The 21,125-nt window shown below is 53.8% G+C and overlaps 8 protein-coding genes across 8 annotated transcripts; 3 read left to right on the forward strand and 5 right to left on the reverse strand.

Annotated features, from left to right (window-relative positions):
• Window positions 1–116: 116 nt before the first annotated feature.
• On the reverse strand, window positions 117–1,778 carry MFIFM68171_09954 (Glycoside hydrolase family 125 protein; the record flags this gene model as incomplete). The annotated part of the gene is made up of 2 exons (XM_071065373.1): window positions 117–204; window positions 304–1,778. 2 exons carry the CDS (start codon window positions 1,776–1,778, stop codon window positions 117–119), a joined length of 1,563 nt encoding a protein of 520 aa, XP_070921474.1.
• Window positions 1,779–3,221: 1,443 nt separating this feature from the next.
• Window positions 3,222–4,196, reverse strand: MFIFM68171_09955 (uncharacterized protein; the record flags this gene model as incomplete). Its single annotated transcript, XM_071065374.1, has 1 exon — window positions 3,222–4,196. One exon carries the CDS (start codon window positions 4,194–4,196, stop codon window positions 3,222–3,224), a length of 975 nt encoding a protein of 324 aa, XP_070921475.1.
• A 474-nt stretch (window positions 4,197–4,670) lies between these two features.
• Window positions 4,671–6,231, reverse strand: MFIFM68171_09956 (Salicylate hydroxylase; the record flags this gene model as incomplete). The annotated part of the gene is made up of 3 exons (XM_071065375.1): window positions 4,671–4,774; window positions 4,834–5,525; window positions 5,600–6,231. The coding sequence occupies 3 exons, from the start codon at window positions 6,229–6,231 to the stop codon at window positions 4,671–4,673; spliced, it is 1,428 nt and encodes a 475-aa protein (XP_070921476.1).
• A 4,454-nt stretch (window positions 6,232–10,685) lies between these two features.
• On the reverse strand, window positions 10,686–11,042 carry MFIFM68171_09957 (uncharacterized protein; the record flags this gene model as incomplete). Its single annotated transcript, XM_071065376.1, has 2 exons — window positions 10,686–10,742; window positions 10,845–11,042. 2 exons carry the CDS (start codon window positions 11,040–11,042, stop codon window positions 10,686–10,688), a joined length of 255 nt encoding a protein of 84 aa, XP_070921477.1.
• Window positions 11,043–11,225: 183 nt separating this feature from the next.
• Window positions 11,226–11,823, reverse strand: MFIFM68171_09958 (uncharacterized protein; the record flags this gene model as incomplete). Its single annotated transcript, XM_071065377.1, has 2 exons — window positions 11,226–11,578; window positions 11,667–11,823. 2 exons carry the CDS (start codon window positions 11,821–11,823, stop codon window positions 11,226–11,228), a joined length of 510 nt encoding a protein of 169 aa, XP_070921478.1.
• Window positions 11,824–13,193: 1,370 nt separating this feature from the next.
• On the forward strand, window positions 13,194–14,143 carry MFIFM68171_09959 (uncharacterized protein; the record flags this gene model as incomplete). The annotated part of the gene is made up of 2 exons (XM_071065378.1): window positions 13,194–13,725; window positions 13,818–14,143. The coding sequence occupies 2 exons, from the start codon at window positions 13,194–13,196 to the stop codon at window positions 14,141–14,143; spliced, it is 858 nt and encodes a 285-aa protein (XP_070921479.1).
• A 2,551-nt stretch (window positions 14,144–16,694) lies between these two features.
• On the forward strand, window positions 16,695–17,915 carry MFIFM68171_09960 (uncharacterized protein; the record flags this gene model as incomplete). The annotated part of the gene is made up of 2 exons (XM_071065379.1): window positions 16,695–16,929; window positions 17,482–17,915. 2 exons carry the CDS (start codon window positions 16,695–16,697, stop codon window positions 17,913–17,915), a joined length of 669 nt encoding a protein of 222 aa, XP_070921480.1.
• Window positions 17,916–19,552: 1,637 nt separating this feature from the next.
• MFIFM68171_09961 (uncharacterized protein) lies at window positions 19,553–20,116 on the forward strand (the record flags this gene model as incomplete). The annotated part of the gene is made up of 2 exons (XM_071065380.1): window positions 19,553–19,630; window positions 19,760–20,116. The coding sequence occupies 2 exons, from the start codon at window positions 19,553–19,555 to the stop codon at window positions 20,114–20,116; spliced, it is 435 nt and encodes a 144-aa protein (XP_070921481.1).
• Between the last annotated feature and the right edge of the window lie 1,009 nt (window positions 20,117–21,125).

Below are 21,125 nucleotides of genomic sequence, written 5' to 3' on the forward strand. Positions count from 1 at the left end.
ATGACAATAGCTGAGCCAGCGCTACCGCCATGAATTGGAGCGCATCATAGAACAGAGCCCAACAAAATTTCGCGCGTTGGTGTCTTGAATTGCTACTAACCTGCGAGATGTGTTGATTACTGGAAGCTCTCCTGCAGAAGATGCGGCTTTCGGAAGCGCAAGTCGAGGATCATCTGCCCAAACAGGCCGTTTGCCCACGAGAACCTGCCCCTTGGTCAGTATAACTCTGCCGGAATTCCACAAACAACAGAAAAATAAACAAAAAATAAAAATAAAAATAAAAGGAAGTGGGGAAAAACTCACCACTGCCTTGTCCACTTACTCGCATCAAACGAGTTGACGCTCTCGTGGATCAGCCCCAGCCCATCAGTGGTGCTCACAATCTCTTTAAGGACCGCCACAATCTCGTCGTCATTATCCGACGTCAAAATCCGCACGATACTCGCCATCGGCCACGCCATCCCCGGCCCCGCATGCGGTCCTCCGACCGCATTGATCTGTGGGCCTTTCATAAAGTACGGATTCCCCTTGGCATCCAAGAGCCTCGCCCTCGTGCGCTGGTACACCTCGTCCCTCGCCGCCAGGTAGCCAAAGAAGGGCGCCGCCAGCAGCGAAGGGATGTTAGCATCGTCCATCAACACGGCAGACCCGTACCCGTCCACCTCGTAGGCGTACACGGTCTCGACGGCGCTCCCGTTGGCACTGGCCACGGGGACGATGCCGTACCGGGAGATGGCCTCCCTCAGGGCCCCGGACATGGTCTGCATCTCCTCGGCGAGGTCGTCGTCCCCGAGCTCGGCCGCGATCAGCGCGGCGGAGCCGAGGTAGCGCGAAAACATCATGTTGGCGGGCACGAGGAACTGGAACAGCGTGCTGTCGTCGCTGGGGCGGAAGGCGCTGCGGACGAGGCCGGTGCCGCGCGCCACGGGGCTGCCCAGGCCGTCGTTTGCGAGCGTCTCGGTGGCGCGCGCTGTCTGCCGCGTGAAGGTGTAGGGGCTCGCCAGCACGGCACCGTCGTCGTCGTACGTCGGTTCCGTCATGGCCCGCGCCGTCGCCAGCACCGCCCGCACGGCCGCCGCCCACTGGAAGCGGCCGAAGAAGGCGGCGTCGTGCGTCGCCTCGTAGTAGTCGGTGCTGATCTGCAGGAAGGCGGCGAGGCTGTCGAGCTCGTACTTGCACTCGAACACGGCGGCCGGGTCGTACGGCGGCGACACCGTGTCCGAGTTGGCCGCCGAGTTGTCGGCCGGCGGGATGCCGCTCTCGGCCGGCGGCTGGAACGAGTTGCAGAAGGGCGACGTCAGTAGGTAGCGCGCCTGGAGGTTGATCACGCCGCGGTACAGGCTCGCGATGCTGTCCGTCCCCGGGTCCGGCTCGAGCACCGGGAGGTACGACTGCAGTTGGTTGGCGCTGTCGCGCAGCCACATGGCGTCGATATCGCCGGTTATGATGAAGGTGAGCTCCTCGTCCGAGTTGTTGGCGGCGTGGCCGTGCCACCGGATTGCCGTGTCCAGCGTGTTGGGGTAGGCGTTTTCGAAGAGGCGGTAGAGGTCCGGGTCGGCGATGGCTGTGGTCATGTTGCTGACGAGGGTTTCGACGGTGGAGGAATTGAAGGTCCGGCACGCCGGGGCCGGGCGTTGGTACGAGAGGGCATGTTTGCCGGACGAGAACGGCTCGTGACGCTCCTTGGAGTAGGACGAGTAGTCGGGGCAGGATTGAGAGGTCGCGACGTCCGCCATCAGGCCCCCGGCCAGCAAGATCTGGATGTTGTCTGCTCTCATGGTTGCTCAATGGACAAAACGCCCCCAGTCAATACTGTGGCTGTTCAACACCGAGTCGAGCTCAATCCCCGTTTCCCTGGGGAAGGTAGGGAGACTGCGGCCATACAAGGAGGGGAGAGTGCACGATGTCGGCTATATACCTTACTTATATAGAGCGCTGGGGTTGGCCGGCTGGCGTGGTTACGCATTGCTGCGCATCCATGCGTAGGGATCGCCGGTCACACGGGAGTCGACCATTTCGTTTGGGCGACGATCTCCCGCGTCTGGCCAAACAACCAAGCGCTTCGTGGTCGCTGTATCCGGTTGGCTGTTTCCGAGCTGGACCTCCCTCTAGGGTTGCAGCTCTGGAACGGTCATGCGGGGAGCTGCAGCTGCGCCGTCTCCCCAGCTTGGTAGCAATGCCGCTGCCCGCCTCTTCCGGGGGCGTGGATATTCTGGATGCTGCCGCGGCATAGCCAGAACCGCATTGACTCCAGAATGACCACTATAATCAACCCGGGCATTGTAGTGCCGAGTCCCAAGCACGACCTAGTATGTACATGGCCCGACTGAAACCCCAGACAGCGCGGAGAGGGGTCATCTCCTCGCCGTGGCCAACCAAAAAGCCGCTTTGCTGCCCCCCAATTGGCGGTTTCGAGTCCCGATTCGGCGCAAACGGTGATGTCAGCGACCACCGTCAACATCTTGGTCGGAGTCTAGACGCCTGAGTTCTGATGATCTGACAAGACCCGTCCTGCTGGGTGTCGGGTGAATTGCACCACAACCATTTTCAAAGATGTAGAGCACGACGAGACCCCACAACAGCTCTAACCCTAAAAAAAAAAAAAAAAAAAAAAAAAATTAAAAAAATTAAAAAATTAAAAAAATTAAAAAAAATAAAAACCCCACTCAGTGGAGTGCGTTCCCCGGGGCTCCATCTCCGTCCCGCAGTAGATAAACAACCCTATTAGTATAGTGGTAATACGTCGCACTCGTATTTGTGATCCATTCGTGGACGATCAAAAGAACATGCAAAGATCACTGTATCAATCCCAGTCTTAGACAAGCCGGATGCCGGAGGGATATCTGCATTTGTTCCAAGTTGGGACCTTTTTGCATCTGAGAGTTTCGAGATCAATTGGCGCCACTTACGAAATAATTAGATGGTAGGGTCTACGCGAAAGCCAATCAGGAAACAATGTCGGAGGGAATCCCGGATTTAAAGAGTTAAATCACTCGGACGATTCCACAGCAGCAAAGTCTGCATGACACCAGCGTTCCCTGACGCAGAGACTCGCATGCTATCGGACCTCAGTGTCACTATTCCTATAATTACATTGGCCGGCATGTCCAAGAGAGGCCGGCATGAGTCATTGACAACCTGAATCCATCTGGTTTCAAGGATATTAGGACGCCGTTCTACCGTCGTCAGCTTTCCCTCCATATCGCTATCGCCAATCCTCTCTACTCGTTCGGATCCAGCACCACAATAGCAGCACTTGCCGAGCCCCCCTGACTGACCGTTGCATACAGCAGCTCCTTGTCTTCTGCGCGCCTACCAAACGCAACAACGGTACAAAGCCCGGCGCCGGTGCCGGTAAGATTGTCGGCGACAAGCCTCTTCACCCCCGGGGCTGAGGACGGTGCCGGCCCGAACGTAACCTCGACAATTTCATTCTCATACATGGCGCCAATATACGCCTTCCCCTCGCCAAACTCGTCCACCGTGATAGCAAAATCGTCGATAGGCTGGCTGTCAGCGAGAACCTCGGCGGGCCCAGTTGGAACAGCAGTGGTCTCGTCAACCGGAATCCGGCTGAGCGTCGAACTTAGGTGGTCCGCCCGGTAGATGTAGCCGTGGGCCGTCTTGATGCCGTTGACGCCCGTCATGTTGGCCAGAGGCGTGGTGTAGGAACCGGTGTCCACATCCATGAGATAGATGGACTCGGCCTCGGTATCGCTGAGGAGCACGCGGTTTGGACCCCACCACGCGATGCCGTTGATGAAGCCGGCTTGTGGCATCGCGGCGAGGAGGGAAACAGCTGGCACACCATTGCTGTTGAACTTCAGAGTCCACACCTTGGCGCTCCCCGGCTCGACTTGCAAGGGGGCGGGGATGTACGAGCTACCGAACACGTAGGTTTCTTCCTCGGTGTTGACCTCGGCAATGCCCGTCAGGTTGAAGGCGCCCGTGATCGAGGCCAGCAAAGCACCCTGGCCCGTGGCCGGGTCGATTTGCCATATTTCGGGGGCGTCGCCACGGGTGGCGAGGATTAGTCCGTTGGGGCGTACGGCTAGGTTTTCGAACCAGGATGAGGGATTGGCGGGACCGGGAACGGTAAAGAGGGTTGTAGGAGTTGAGACCGCGAGGGTAGGTAACGGAGAGGAGAATAAGAGGGTGAGAAATGAGCCCAACGGCTGAACCCTGGAGTACCTCATCGTCAAAGATCAATCAGCCTCCAAGGTGAGAGCAGCTTTGCTCAAATTCAGACGTCTGGAAGGCTTGCCCAATTCACATCAACGCTAACTGCAGGACGACGATCTGGGCTCTTGTATCCGAACTGCCCCTGGCTCCTAGGCCTAGCCATTCACTTCCAGCATACGAGCTACGTGGTAGCCCTTCAGCACTAGTGTGTGCTCCTTCGGGGTACCCCCGCTCCTTGGCGACGGGCGATGCTACCGGACTCAGCCCTGGCCCTTCCGACAACACCTGGTCACCGCTCCGCAATAACCCTTGTCGTCCAACCGGAGCGTTTGCCGAAACGTGTGAGTCGTGGCGGATAGAACCTGTGGAGCAGCACGAAGAGGGCTGAGGTACGGGACATCAACAGCTAACCCCGAAGCGGTAACAATACCGTGGGTATTGCATTTCTCGTTTGTTGGGATTTGGCGCAGTGACTTGCTTGGCTCACATTACAAGGAGCCAAGAGTGTCTCGACGTGCCATGGCTTTCTGGACCTCTTCCCTGGCAGACCAGCCGTAGAGTTGGGCATTCACATCTCCTATCACCAGCTTCGCTAAACAGAGCCATCAGCGACATTGATGCTGCCAGGACGGGGGAGCGCATCGAACTTACCGATCGATGGAAGATGGTTCAAGACCCAGAGGAAGTAATACATGGCGTATTCCTCCACCACGCTTATGTTTTTCTTCCCAGCGTCCAGTTTCCTCCCCCGCTCAGCGATGGCTGCGACGCGGGGCTGGCGTATATTGTAGAACAGCTTCAGGGTCTGGGCCACTGCGTCCTTCTCCTTGTCCGCCCATGAAATTCCTTGGGGTGTCCCGGTGCTCTCTGTCGAGTTCATAGTGTATACCTCCTTCACGACCTCAGCCAAAAGCAACGAAAGGGTCTGGGCATCTTCTAGAGCTTGAGATGCGCCTTGGCCGGTAGTTGGGCTCAGGGCATGTGCCGCATCGCCAATCAAGACAATGCCATTTTCTCCCCAGTGGGGAAGATCCGGAAGCACCCAGGTTGGGTAAATACTGTCGACCTCTGCTTTGGAGATGATGTCTTGGATGACCGGGTCTGCCCAACTCCCGTGGCGTTCCTTCATCTTTGTCTTGATATCGTCCACATCGAGATCAGCCCTTGAGGGAATTGAGTCGGTCTCAAACGTTGACCACCACATAAGGCGGTTGGCCGAGGCGGGCGATCCGCTTGCGTATCCAAAAAACCCAGTGCGGCCGAACGTGAAGACCATCGCCCTGTTATCGGCCACCCGAGCAGGCAGCGGAGAGTTCATGATACCCCCGATTCCAGAGGCTCCTCTGTCATCATGAGGTGAATCAGCTCCATCGGTCGCCGTCCATGAACAGAGCATGAAGAAGAGAAAACGACTCACGTGTATACGGGGCTGTACTCCGCAGCCCCTCCAAAGAGCGCCTTTCTCACTGTGCTCTTGACGCCATCTGCGCCTACCAAGAGGTCGCACTCTTCCTCACCTCCGTCCTCGAACACCACGACCTTCCCCCCGCCTCCCTTGACCTCAACGTGCGAGACCTTCCTATATTGCACCACCCCCTTTGGCATCGCCGCCATCAGACACGCCCAAAGCCCGTGCCGCGTCGAGCTCACGCAGACCTCAGCCCTTCCCTGCGGCCCTTCATACCCGCCGCCGTCGCTTGTCTTTTGCACGCCCAGCGTCCAGCCATTCTGACCCATGAAAATAAAGCGCTCGCACGGGAAACCCTGCTCGGTCACGGCCTTGTGGATTTCGGGGTCCAGGTCCCGCAGGACGCGCATACCGTTGGGGGAGACACCTAGCCCGCCGCCTACGATGGCCGTCGACGTGGAGAGGGCCTCGAAGGCGTCGGCATCGCTGGGGATGGGTGCACCACTGGTGCGTGGTGGATGCGATTCGTAGACGTGGATGGAGTGCGGCGGTGCTGGAGAAGGTGGATCGGTGAGGTTCTTGCGCAGGTAGAGGTACGTAGCTAGGCCCGAAATGCCGCCGCCGACGATGATGATCTTCATGACTCTATGGGATGATTGAATGCGAGATACAGTATAATTATCGTACACGCCTGGGAGGGATCGGTCTCCTCGAGTTAAGATATACTCCGGGGAGTTGTGTGCTATGATTGTTTACGTACACGTACGCGCAAGCTCGTCAAGTGACCAGCTCTCAGTTATCCCGGCCGTAAAAATAAGACGGCGCAATTCAACGCGGGGCTGTCATAACCCTTGTCGTCTGTGATGCGTTTCCACGCCAAAAAAAAAGAACAGTTGGATTGAGGTCTTGTTGCCCACAGACCTGTCATATGAATCGAACAACTAAGCACATTAGTGAGGGCCATTACAGGTTAAAGATAGAACTCGCTGTTCTGGCCGCCGAATTTGGCTGGGTAGTGCCGCCATTTTCGGATGTTCTGACAGTGCGGAGCGCTTAGTCGCGGCCAGGTACTTGGTACACGACAGTACCTCCCTACCCTGTAGATGCGCGACCCCACTATGCTCCACCCTCTAATGAGAGCGTCCTAGCGCTAGGCAGTTGGTTCGAGAGAGTAATTATTCCTGCGATCTGGGAAACTGTTTTCTTCAACCTGGCACCAATTTTTGGCTCCCTGGCATAGCATATAGTAGTGTAAAAAGACTTAAAATAGCGTCCCTGATTCCTTCCGTCGTCCCCGGCCTATTAACTCTCAGCGTCAGACTCGGTAGCCTTCGATACCCAACACTATCGCCATACTAGTATGTCGCCCGCTATAGCCGATCGTATAGGATTGTAATATAGATTTCATCCGGTGCTTTATATAGCGAGAAGAGGTTGGGAGTGCGGGTGGGGAGCGTGGTCTTGATGTTGGGAAGGGCGACCTCTTGGGCGGCGACGGCGACGGAAAGGGCTCGGGGGATGGTTGTGCCCAGGGCGAGGTGGGAAAGGAGGAGGAGGGGTGGGAGGGCTTTGGCGGCCAAGTTCATCATGGTTGCGGTGGTTTGAGCGTATCGCATGGATCACTTCAAGTCGAGGGTTGGTTGTGCGATGTTGCACAAGGATCAGATTGTTGATATTCTCTAGTTACTGGCTTTATATATCCGACTCAACCTCGAGGTTTTAGCAGTTCCCGTTGACCCCCAAGAGCCGTCATCCTTTACCGATCTCTAGGTTCAAGGTTGCCTTGCCGGGTCTTCGGATGCCCCGGATTTGTATTCATTTCTTGGTGTTGCTGTTGGTTCCCAGTTAATAATGTCACCATCCATCATCGTTTTCTCTCTGGCTCAGCCTGTGCTGTTGATCACAATTTGGGCGGGGTGTTCAGGTTAAGCAGGTGACACTGACAGACGCAAACCTATAGGACGTTCGCCAGGCTGTAAGGCAAACCCCGAGACTCGCCGTCTGAAAATCCGGTCCGCATAACCAAAACGGCCCAACACGCTTAGCGGGACCCGGGTGTTTGGCTGGCAGACATGCCAAACGCCGCGTCTACCCCCCTTCGCTTCGGGCTTCCTCAGAGCCTAAAAACTGCGGCCGCTCCACAATCCGCCAACGAACCTCCACCCCCCTAAACAAATCCCAACACCATCCTAAGGCACAGCATCCAATCACAGCCATGTCCACCGACAATGGAACCCTCGACGAGTTCACATCAAAACCTATCTTTTGGATACTGGGATTCCTGGTAATCGTTTCCTGGATCGTCACAATCATCAGGGCACCGAGCCAGGCACCGAAATCTTGCGATGCTAGGCGGCCGCACTGGACGATATGGCTCACACCTTACGTCACTTCACGACCACGGCAGCTACTCTTCGCATTGCTTTATCTTGGTGTCTTTGGGATGCAGGTCTTGATGGTACGCTGGGCTGGGATTACAGGGGTGAGATGGATTCAGGCCATGTTTGACCTCTGGCCGGCTCAGGGAGGTTGGGCGACGCAAAGTCATTATTCTGTGTCGACCCTGGTTTTAATTCTCATGGTGGTTGGCGCTGTTCTCGTTGGGGTGTTGATGGCTGTCTGCCAGTTCCTATGTGTCTTGGAGTTGATGCTTTTCAACCCTGATGCCGGGAGAGGAGAGAAGCGAGAGAAGCGATGAAGGATTTATGTTCATCCTCATGGTCGGTGAGGGCAAGAGCTGCAACGATGTCCTTCGGAAGAACGGTATTACGATGTCGCAATTCTATACTTGGGACACCGGGGTCGGGAATAACTGCCAGAATATGTGGGCTAGCACCTATCACTGTGTTCACGCCTTTAGAAAGGATTTAGCTGGGGGTTGTTGACACTAAGACGGCTAGGGTTTGTCCCTGATGGGCTGCTTCTCAGATACGAATGTGTACTTCGAGCTGTCCCACCCACTATTTACTCCTTCCCGTTTCTCCAGCCTAAATTTTGTATGCTGATAATGACAAGCTTCCCGCTGGCTCGCGTGATGGGATGTGGTATGGAACCTCACAAGACATCTACTCGAGCATGATGTTCTGGCGGTTGTTCGGCTCTGGCGGTACTTACGTACATGCAGTTTTTAAGCCCCGCGGAATAAGCGCTTTGAACCATTTTAGGCGATTTCCACATATCGTCCGTTGTGCTAACCCACAAGACCCTGCATTTGCAACAAATCTTCCATTTCCTTCCTTAGCTTAGATCTTTATAATAGAGCAGTGTCAACCAGTGGCTTGGCCCTAGAGACATCGCTCGCGCGTGACAAACATCTACACGTACTGGAGGCGTTTGATTCAAGACCTACGTCCGGCTCTTCCCAGCTGTTCCTTGACCGCATCTGTCCGGCCAACAGGGAGCTGACACACCCCAGGATTGCGATTCCCGCTGTCTTAAAGGGTTACTCCACCTTGGCAAGGATCAGTTCTGCTTCTCGGGTCTCGGGTCTCGGACAGACTTACTTACCCCGCTCGCTACTCTATCTTCCTCCCTACTTGTACCCTCCTTCGACGCTGATTTGACGTGATATCTACGCTATTCTAGCTTAGCGTTGTTGTTGTTTCTTTTGCAACCCCGTTTATACTGCGGTTCCGAAGCTTCTGGTCTATGTCAACGCCGACCTGCCCGACCTCTCCTCATATCTCCGGTCCGATATAAAAGTGGCCGACCTAAGCGAACTCACGGATAGTAATATATCATTCGGAATATTTTATAACCGTGCAGTAGAAACGTAGTAATTAGTTCCATCTCTTTCGCTATCGTCCAATAGAGATAGTCTAAAATGAAGTAGTAAAGAAATTTAGAGACTCGACACAGCGTCGCGAAGATAGCATGCGATTCAGCATGTTGGCGTGGATTTTGGGTGCGGTAACGGGTCCTATAGGCCGGAAGAGGTTGAAGATTAATTCCAATACTCCAGACGGGAGTCGCTCGAACCATCTAGAAGCCATTGAATGGTGGCGTTTGGTGTTGATGATACCTGTAGTAGGTACCACCTTAGGGTACACCTGTAGTGGAAGTGGAGATTGTGAAGGAAGGGCTATGAAACCGGAGCTGAGCTCCTCTGTTCTAATATAAATTTTTGGATGACGGTGGCATCGTTGTCCGCGGATAGCCGGTTGCTGTGCCGTGCAAACACCGACAGTCTCACTTTCTTGACTTTTTGACTTTTTGGACTCTCCTCCTCCTACCTCCAGCGTCCTGACAGGCCAGGCTGCTAGTCTACCTCACAAGATACAGGTACCGTACCTGAGTTAAGGTTGTACGTTAGACACTGCGCAGATTGAGCAGATGAAGTCGTGCAGAAACACATATCTAGACCCATATACCATTAAAACAAAGCGGAAGGCATAGGCAACAAATATGCAGACAGACAAGATAGGTAGACAAGAACGGGCCAGGCAAAATTACAATGATTAATGTAGGTTTTCGTACTCGGAGCAAGGCCAAAACAACATTTGCACAAGAGCCCCCTCTGGTCAGCGAGATCATCGCGCACAAAATGCTAGACTGCGGAAGTGGGCTATAACAAACTAGTGCAAGAAGAAGAGTGGTCCTATTCATGATGCCTAAGATTCAATAGCCCAGACTGCTGTATTTATAGTTCGAACGAAAGATGAGCTTACCGCAAGATCCAGCCACTGGAACGTGATCCAGGTAGGGGGCATTGGGCTAATCGGCATTGTTGCCGGTAAGTAAGGGGGTTTCCTTTCTAGCGTAATAGCGTAAGTGCTTATAGCCCTTGTCAGGCTCCGCCACCACCGCCTTCCAATTGTGGGTGTTTGGAGCGTTTACGCCAGCTGGAGGCATATTTAAGCTCTGACGATCATGGGCATAGCCGAAACACTGATGCTAGCTATCTTTGTCTTAACTGTGGTCTGGTGGTATCCTGAGACGAAACTCAAGCGACTTCTTCCTAGTGATCACGGATGGCCGCTTTCAGAGCCCTATCTCCAGCTACCCGGTTTAAATTGGGCTCGGGCTTTGCATCAACCGCCCCCGATATGTACAAGTAGCGGCTATGTATTGCGTAGAAAAACTTCGTTTTCTTCAATTAGCCGATACAGCGGTAGTCAAAATCGCTCCTCGACACTTCAGTATCTAGGGGCACCTAAATATACCCCGAATCGCCGCTCGGCTGGAATGTGCCTTCATAGTAGTCAAAGACAGGCCTCCAAGCGACGACACCTTGATCACCCTCGCACTCGATTACGAACGAAACGGTCGTAGAGCTGGAGATGGAGTATTGCGCGGAGACTGAGAGGCCGATCTCGGCCGTCATAACCTCAAAAAGGCTGCCGCCGAGGGACACGGACGCAGTGATACCGATCGACTGTGTCTCCGTCTCGGATGCCTGGAATGTCGCCCCATTCGGTAGTGGCGCTGTGACCTCGAAAGCAGCCCCAGGCATTTCTACATTCAGGCGTCGGTTACCGACCACGAACGAGTCAGGTTGCTGCAGAGTTTAGTTTTTTAGCCTCATGCTAGGCAACAGCTCACGATCGGGGCGGGACTAAAAGCGTAAGGCTGGGACTGAAAAGAAGGGTGGGGGCAACTGAAGCGCTTATCCATAGGTTCCGGCTCCTCGATACGCTCAATCTCGGTGGCGTTTTTCTTCAATAGAGAGCTCCTGATAAACCCATAGCTCGTGGGCAGTGCCACCGAGCGCAGCAAGCCAGTCCTGATCGGATCTCACGACGACTTCGGTCCACGGCGCTGGCTCAGCCGGGGTCTCGTACCCGCCCTGGTTCGTCTCGCCGCAGAAATCGATAATCTCGTTGGTTCGTCGGCCCCATTCGTTGTTGGAGTCACAAACCTCAATGTCTTCGTTATTGCAGAAGGAGATGCGGCAGTTTCCAGAGCGCCAGATGCGGCAGACACGCGGGTTCACGCAGACGGTCATCTCATCGCCCCCGAAATAAGAGTTGCCGCTGATGATGGATGCGCCTTCAGTAATGGAATAACAGGTTTAGAGTCAGTTGTTCCGTTGATTTGAGCGATGGAGTTTTGTCAGTCGTAAGGTCTTGGAGCTTACAGTCATCGAAATTGGGCCTAATGAAAGTGTCACACTCGATCCCGGGCTGGTGGCGCGTTCCGTCGAACTGGCGAGCGGTCATGAGTGACGGGAGGGCCATACCCAGACTAGGAGGGAGGGCGGCCACTGCCAAAGCCAACAGGCGAAGCGTAGGCATATTTCGCGGTAATAGAGAGAGTATAACGAATTTTGCAGACAGAGTCTAGATGTATAGCTTTAGTATCCGTTGAGAAAAGTCTTGACACTTTGAAGTGAAGCTGGCTTCTGTATATATATGGGTTGCTGAGGACGATTTCAACTCTTCCTGACTCTTCAAGCAGGCGTTCCTTGGAACCATATTTATACAGACGAATCACTAGTGCAAAGGGCCTGGCTACGCAAAGCCATGTTGTCGCATTGCCGCCGCCTTCGGAACCATCGGCAGTGTTTTTCGTTGGCAAGAGAGACGCTATGAGGAAGGTGTCGAAACCTAAAGGGCTTGTTCATTCGTCCCGCTACGAGTTTCGAGACTGGACACCAAGATTTGTTCCCTCCATAACCGAGTTAGTAAAGTACGGAGAATTTCGCCACGAGGATGCAGTGAGCACAACCAACAAACCGTCCTCTGCCGGCGACACGAAGAAATCCTCCATGATTCCTTTTGTCATAGTTTGATCCGTAAAGAGGAAAGAACTGCAAGTAAAACCAGCTCAGCTCAGTTAACAGTGCCTTCCTCCTTTTTTGGGTAGACCCATGGAAAACCGTGCCGGGGAACCGTGACATGGTTGAATTGTGGAAATAGTATGGCGCTACTGGCTCGATGACTGTAGCCTGGAAACTCATGTTGGTGTTGAAATGCTACCTTACGATGTAGAAGTCGAAGATGTCGGTGTTTGCCAAGAGTCCCAACGTATTCGGGCGTAACTCGGACGGTGTAACAGTTCCTATGACGGTTTGGAGCCTCGTGTGTAGACCAAAGTTTGACGCAGCATGGCGCCTTGATGGTTTGCAGGGTTGTAAGCCTGGTTGTTCGGACAGTTGCGAGGAGAACTGGTCGGTTGTGCCGGATATAGCAATTTGGAAACGGTTACATTATTCAATGATCTGCGTTCAAGTAGATGGATAGACCAAGGCAATTCGCCAGAATGAGGCTCAGATGAGGTAGTCCAAGGGAACTATGCCGCCCTGAGGACCTTGATGGCTATACTCACCGCCCCAAGCGCGCGCTCGCCGCGTCTCGGCGCCGAACTTCCTTCTCGGTCGCATTTCACAGGTTGGTTCGGCTGGGTACCCTTGGCCAATGAAAAGGCGGCCTGACGGTTTGGTATGACGACACAGGGGGCATGGAGCATGCGACCTTGAAGGCCCTGTGCCTGTGTTCAACTATCACCATCGGTTATTTTCCCCAATGTACTGCACGTTTTTCTATCATACCTCATGTCCCCCTGGCAAAACATCGTCTTGGCCGCTCCTTCGAAGCGTGTGAGGGGAGATAGAGAGATGACCCACGACTCTTTGTTATTCTAGCCAACACTACACCACGCCGCCATGAACATCACAACAAAGTGGCTTATTGCCGCTAGCACAATTCTCAACGGTGCTTCCCTTGCCGCCGCCCAATCATCTTTTGAAGACTGCCCTCGACCGATCCAAGACATTGCAGATGATAACACATCTTTCAACTCAACTGGCAGTGCATCATTCAGTCTAGGTCTGGGAGGAGATGCCGAAGGGGGCGAAGACGAGCAGCAGGGGGGAAGCTGGTACCTTTCGTATTCACTGACGGACCGTCGAGGCGACAATATCAACTTTGGACCCTGGGTCACAGCACAGGAGTTGAACGTCTTCCTAAGCGTGCCCGAGTCTCTCATTGGGACTCGTCAGGGCAACGACACGAGGTTCTGCATGTACCTGATGCCAGGCCAGAACAAAACGTCAGGAGACGGATCAGGCTCTTGCAGCGGCGTGTTGAGTGACAAGTGCCTTCAGGCTCTACGGAACACGCCACCGCCAACCGAAGAACGCTGCCCTCAGGCCGACATCGAGGAGCAATGTGGATGGCGCATCAGTGTCGGCCGAGGTGTGTTCCATATACCTACCCTCCATAGCCATGTGCTGCTTAATCCACTTCTTGACATCCATCCGCTAACCCAGATTTTCACTGTGCAAAAGGGGCCCCATCCAACTTTTCAGATTCACCTTGTACAGTCGGTTCTGTCCCGCACGTTGACCTACCCACCGACTATCTGACTTACGACGGTTTCACCGACACGTACCTGCTGCCTCGGATCCCGACCGGGACTCCTTTGAGGTCTATGATTTGCGCGTCCGCCAGCCCATCTCGATGCTCATCACGGCTCGTGTGGCGGCCTCGGACCAGTGGCAGGCACAGGTTATATGTCTGGCCCCGAATAACCTTACAATGGACAGTCGTGAGCCGGATGGTGAATTCCCTCCTTCCGCCGCGAGCTACACTAGATCGACGGGACTTATTGTGACTGTAACTGGTTTTTCTTGTCTTGCTGGGTTAGCATTGGTGTAGAGTATTATTTTTTGAAGCTTGAAGCCCTTTAAAAGGATATGAACTCCGAGTGTAGTCCTCTATGAGGGAAAGTGAATCTTAGGTCGAGCGTCGCTGATTAGATTAGAGGATGTTATATACAACTTTGTAGGGGTATGGTAGGTCGAAAACCTGTGCTCGGGGTGTCAGGTCGCTGGTCACCCGGTGAGGGCTTGCCGCAAGGGTCACAATTGTATTAAAGAAACTTTGGCTCACTTCCTTAGGCTTAGTTCCCCTAAGCGAAGGCTCTTTTGTACGCCCAGGGCTCACCAGGCTATCACCTGCTCACCCTTAGTCGCTTACATGTTAATCTTTATCATGTCCTCTTTTGTAGTCGTATAGTAGCATTATACTCCTTAAGCAGGCCTAGTATTTCTACATCATTTTAAATGGTACGTGTCATCAGCCTCTCGCATCCATGCCTATCAGCGAGACCGCATCATGTATTATTGTGCTTGGATCAGAAAACTTGAGTGGAGCCCCTAACTCTTCGGTTGGTGGCTCCTCCAGTGGGCATGACATTCTGCAAATACAATCATGTCTCTTCCTTCTTCCCGATTGTGCTGACCCTCGGCACGGTTAGCTGCCGCCGTGCCTGCATCCTACAGATATCCCTATTGGCCGCAGGATGTTTGTGATTGTCCTTGTCGAGATGTTGAGACTGAGACCAATAACAAGAACTCCAAGACGATGTTGAATGGCGGAGACCATGCTCAGATATCTTTCCCCCAGTCTAGCTCCAGGTGCTAAGCCGTAAGCTCAGTGGAGTTCCCATGCAAGCTATAGATAGGTTCCTTTGCGACCGCCATTTATATCGAAAGTTGCGCCCGACCTACGAGACGATGGCTTTAGTACTAGGCACCAAAGGCCGATCTGAGTCTAGATATCGACCATCAGCTTGTGTTACCTACCAGTGTTTTCCCAGCTTAGCCCTCGGAACTTGAGGATCATCGTAGTGATTCTGCCGGATCAACGCCAACTTGGTGATCTTCTTGGACTCTCTCGGGCCGCAGATGGGAATTAGGTAACGGGAACGTACCGCCTACGCCGCTGGCGAGATCATTCATGCGAGTTGCTATGGCCTTGGATTTGAACTCGAACGATGTACAGGCCTCTTCCACATTCAGCGTATATCTGGGGATGAGCCAGACGTAGCTATTATGCGTACATCCTTGTCAGCGTCGTCTACCGTCTATGAAATCACGCGGGGAAAAGGAAAATGGGGGAAACGGGTTGGGCAAAGGGCGGACACTAACTTTTTGCAACTAATAAAATAGTGCAGAAACATACATCTACACCCACATACCCATCAAAACAAGGGGGAGGGCAAAGGCGGCCAAATACCACAAAGACAAAATAGACAAGATAAGCCAGGCGACACTACAACAAATTGGGGTCCCTGTAGCCTGCACAAGATTAAAACAACATGTGTAGATAGAACTCCAATCAGAAGGAGATCGCTTTGCACGCAAAATAAGCTCGTCAATTGAGCTCATAACAAGTGCGGAAAAGAGTACTGAGTTGATTGTCCTGTCTAAGGAGCAACGGCCAGGACGGTCCTACTTATGGTGCAAAAGAAAGATGGGTCCACGGCAAGTTCCAGCTCCCGGAGCGCCACCCAGTTAGTGTGGCCCTCTGATCAGAGGGACCCTGTCCTCTGCGGACAGTTTCCCCTAACTCATTATATATATCTCATAACTATGCAAGGCAGCTTGCTATAAAGCTCATATCTACAAATGCTAGGTACTTGGTTATAGGAGATCTTCTCGTAGTACGTACTAAATTGAGAGTCAAATTTAAAGTCTACAACCCATCCTAAATACTAGTAGTGTATTGATTTATTATAGACAAGTTTGTAATACTTGTTTTGCGCTACGGCATCAGCCGATAGAAGCAAGGCTAATACGATAGCCACTTATCAGATATTACAACAGAGTACCGGTCATTCTCTAACTAGACACTACATAGGTACTCGTAGTAATAGCCGTATTGTACAGCACCTTCGCGAATAGTCTCGTCTACAATAACCCCCAGTATAGACGCAGTGATACTCATCTGTGCCTCAAGTAAACAGTACTTGGTGTAAATATTATGATGTGTGACAAACAGCCGTAGAACAACCGAAAGTTTTTTTCCCCCGAGTTGTTTGCTCAAGCGCAGCTTTGCGGCTTTGCACATGGGCTGAGATATGCCAAGACGATAGTTCCATCATACCTCCAATTGCCGACAATTATGTTGTGCTCCGTCACAATCGGGTCCCTAGCATCGTATCACGCCCCAAATATGAACCAATGGCCGGCGTAGGACTGGCGGACCGACTGCGGTGGCTGCCGCCTCGCTCCCAGAAACAGTCTGGTTGGGCTGATCGGGCGGCGGGCCAGCTTCGACACAAAAGAGCGATTATTTTCCGTCCGGACTAGACATTTAGGTGATGTTCGTTCCCCTCGTCTCCGTTCTCCTAGTCTAGAGTCGACGATTACTTGACAATTATGGGTGTGGTTTACTATGCCGCCGTGAAAGCGCTGGTTGCATTCTTGGTGCTCGCGCCCCTGGCGGCGCATGTTAATGGCTTGCGCTTCTCGCAGACGGCCCGGCGGACCCATGCCGGCCTGATTCCGCATTCCGGTTCCGCCCTGAGCCTGTTGCCGACGGCCGGACCCGAGCTTCCAGAGCTTCGGAAACGCGACGACACCAACACCTGCGCTTACATGTATGGCGCTGAGCGTGCGTTCCCCTACTCCTGGAATCCGAATATAACGAGCGTTACTGACAGCATCTCTGTTTGCCCACGTAGTCGGCGCCCTCACCTGCGATCCTGGATATACGTGTAGCACCAACACGAGAGCCGGCGTCTTCCGCTGCTGTACAACCGACACAGCCGAGTGCTATTTACCAACGGCCTGTCTCGACTACACGGCATACAGCAGCGGCCTATGCAGTAGTCTAGGCTCGTCAACACTATGCTGGTAAGGAGAGGCCTGTGGAGCTGCTGACAACTCGGCGCTAACTGGTCTTCGCACGGCCGCAGCACCGAATCATTCAATCCCTACTGTCTTGGGATTCCCCTTGTCGACAAGCCAAGTTTGTCGTTATTGGGCTGTTTCCCATATCAGACTTTCATCCCCGTTTACGGCCAGCTGACCGACACCTCAACAAACTCGACCACACCAGTGGACACAGACACCACAACACCCACCCCGCCGCCTCCCGTCACAACCTCATCAACCCCCACACCCACACCCACTCCAGCGCCCGACACTGAGCCAGGACTACCAGTCGGCCCCATCGTCGGGGCCACAGTGGGCGGCGTGGCCATCATCGCCATCTCAGCGGCCTTCATCGCCTGGCTGTGCATAAAAGCCGGGCGAGAGAACCGCCACAGACAGATGCAACAGCAGCAGCAGCAGTCGCAGCAAGTCTTTGCCAGCCCGCAGACTGCTCAGTACGGGCCGTACCCAGGGCACCTGTCCTTTGGGAGTTGGAGCCACCACACCCGCGACCCGAGCATAACGGCCCTCGGCGTCGACAGCGACGGCGGCAACAAGGATCTCCAGCCACAGCCTCAGGTGACTCAGCTATCGCCCGTCTCCGAACATTACTCGGAGCAGCTGCATCAGCACCAGCAGATGGAGATCACTCTACCTCATGATCGGCCGGGGGCATACGTGTCCGAGCTGCAAGGACAGGGTCCCAATATGCAACCTCATTGATGAGATATTGTGGTCGGTTTGGATGATGACAAGGGTTGGAGGGCGGTTGACAGTGGGCTACCGGTAGTTTAACTCTGAAGGAGAACTGGGGACTTGCTTAGGGTCTGCATCTATCAGACTAGTATTGGTACAGAAATTGTAATTTCCCGAAGAAAACTTGATGAAGGATGCAAAACGACCACTCGAGACTGCTACGCGTTCTTCTCTGCTTGATTCGGTGTGGGCAAACTGTTGGCACCATCAGCTGGTTTCATTTCGAGCAACCATTGGCAAGAACCATACCTTCGGCCATCGGAAGCAATCAACTTGTGATGCCAATAGTTTCACGCCATCACGTGGCCATGCATGGAGCGTGCAGAGGCGCGAATTCAGTCTCACGAGCAGTCCTGTCCGTGCCGGGGCTGGACACTACGCTTGAGTCCTGATTAGAGGGAGCAAACCGAGATATCCTCTGCTATATACGCTTTCAATTTTGATTGGTTCCAATGTTGGTATAACGTTGTAAAATGGCTCTTCTTCTTTGATATCTTTACCGTATACATAGCGGGTAGACAGCGACTTGAGGACCCGAGCAGTACAGATGTCCGTACACCACCGCTTAGCAGGAGCCGTCCTTGCAGCCAGGGCCGTTGTAGTTTTGGCACGGCGTCCTGGAGTCGGTACAGACATTGCGTAGGGTAGCCTTGTCCCCGTCGGCCTTGATGATGCCGACAACCTCACCTCTCTTGCGAGCGGTAAATCCCTTAACGTAGACCTCGCGGGCGCATTTCTAGCACTAAAAGCCGTCAGTACGCTTTCTATGTACAACTAGCCGTCCAGCCCAAACTCACAGTTCCGTATACGGGGTAGAATTTGCCGCAGTCATCGGTATAGATATTGATAATCTGGTCATGGTGTTACACTTTCGTAAGTAGCATAAACGGCGCTAGGGTTATAAACATTGATACAGCCACAACCGTTGTACTAGATAACCTTGTCTATAGCGTAGTAGGTACCGCCCCAAAAGCTGATCCTGCAGTCTCTTGGCCGCGTTCAATGCGCTGGGGCAATTGTGATCGTCGTTGACGCTCTCGACGAGTGTGACGGAGAAGACGACGTGAACGACATATCTCCCTGCTAGCTCAAGCAAAGGCGCTCCGCTCCGCACGTTTGAGGATCTTCATCACTAGCCGGCCTGAGCTGCCCATTCGCCTCGGTTTGGAGGACGTACAGGAAAAATACAGGGCATAGCTCTGCACCAGGTGCGATGTTACTACTTATCCGCGGTTTCTTGCCCTGTGAGCTGAGGATTGCTTATGAATCATTTTTCCAATGCCTATATGGGCAACAATAAGGAGGACAGTAGTCCCGAGATTGGGGATTTCAAACTCCTCGAGATATAATTATGCCGTGATTCTTGCGGAGTAATTTCGATTCGGCAAGTAAGCCGCGATACACCAGCGTCTTCCACGTCTGTCGTTGTTCTGGACGTTTGGCGTCTGTAAGTGCCATGTGTGAGGTTTTACATTCCTTACCGTTAACAGTGAAGCAAACGTCTTCGCTACTTCCACCAGATATCCCCGGCACAATGCTAGCTGAGCTGTAGAGCAGCCATCTTATATATCATCGGCGCCGGCGTTATAGTCAGTAGTATCGTCATGGCCTCGATCGAGTCCCGGCTCCTCGCAGAAGAACTCTGGCTGCCTCTCAAATTCAACCCCTCACTCACCCTCGCTGTCCCGCTCACACTCGGTATGCCCGAGACACTTAGAAAGTAAAATCTCGCGCCCTTTACAAATGACAACTCCGACGACCTTGCAATTGCCCAACCCTCGCTATACTAACACTGCGCTGGGCAATCCGAGCCATCTCGGCCGGTATGCACCGCGCCTATCTCAAACTTTATCCGCGAACTACAATTCTCCCTTGCTATTCTCTTCGTCTTCGTCTTCACTTCCAACGGCAGCGGGTCACTCTTTGAGCAGTACGCATCCAAAGCACTGAACTGGCCGATCGTGACGACGAGCTACGCGTACTCGACCCACGCGCTGGCGGCGCTGGATGTGCTGGTTGTGCTTGCAGGCGTATCCCGCTCGCAGAGAAGAAAACCGCTGCCGGATGTCAGCGTCGTATGGGCGGGCGAGGCGCTGCTAGCCCAGGGCGCGGGGTTGGCGGGGTTCGAGGGGTCACGGAAGTCCGGCGGGGATGTTGGTTGCGGGTGAGTACTATTCAGTAGTATCCCGCTCTCGCTTACCTACCGAGGCGGGACGTCGGTTCGTTGCGGCACCGGATGAGTGTTGCTGGATATATCCTCACCGGAGGTGAAAGTGGAGTCTACCTAAGTTTGCGAGGGCTGCTTGGGTCTCTCGCAGACCGGTCGCCCGCCGGCCAGGTCTAAGCCAGCGCTGCGATGGTGGACCTCGTTGCACGGTTAACCGGCCATATAACCATTGTGCAATTCCTTGATATTGGCCTGGGCTGGCCACCGTGCGCGGTCGGGCCCCCATCCTTTGTGGCAGCGGTATGTTGTGTCACTCCCAAACACCGGAGGATTGAGGCTGAACCTACCACATATCGCAGGGGCTTCACTTGCTGACGGGCTTGATGGCCTTGTTCTTGGCGACGGTAAGTTGGGGGAAGCCCAATTACCGACCATACGGCCCTTGCATGATACACTACTATCCAGCGGAGTTGATGCCGTTGCGTGCAAGCCTCGTCCCATTACGCATTCGGACCGCATCAATATCAGTTGGTGGCCACCGCCGAGCTGTGCCACCGTGCTACAGGCCCCCCCCAGGACCATTCCTCCGGTTTTACGCAGTGATAGCATCCGGCCGGACGGGATACTAGTAAGTAGGCTATACCTGCCAACGCGGTGCTACTATCAAGACGGAATTCGAGTTACACATCCCAAGTGCATAGGTACGCTGTTGCTGCAGGTGCCACCACTTCGGTCTTCCAGTTGGGGATGAGCTGCATTGTATTGGATCATGATCCCTCAACCCGGGCCAGGACACTGCTGCTGTCGCATCGAGGCGACATAGCTTTGGGAGAACCCGATTGGCCCTTGACCTTCGACCCCGCGGAGGGCTGCGTGGAAAAGGGGAGCCGACAGGGGCTTGGGGAGCATTTACAGTCTAGTTGGTTCTTCAACACCATGCCTTGACAATTTTACTCATCCGGGGGCCCTGGGCTAGCGCAGCCGTATTCCCGGGATACCAATTCGTCTTC

Source organism: Madurella fahalii (assembly GCF_045866475.1).
Source record: "Madurella fahalii IFM 68171 DNA, scaffold_5, whole genome shotgun sequence".
Classification (NCBI taxonomy): domain Eukaryota; kingdom Fungi; phylum Ascomycota; class Sordariomycetes; order Sordariales; genus Madurella; species Madurella fahalii.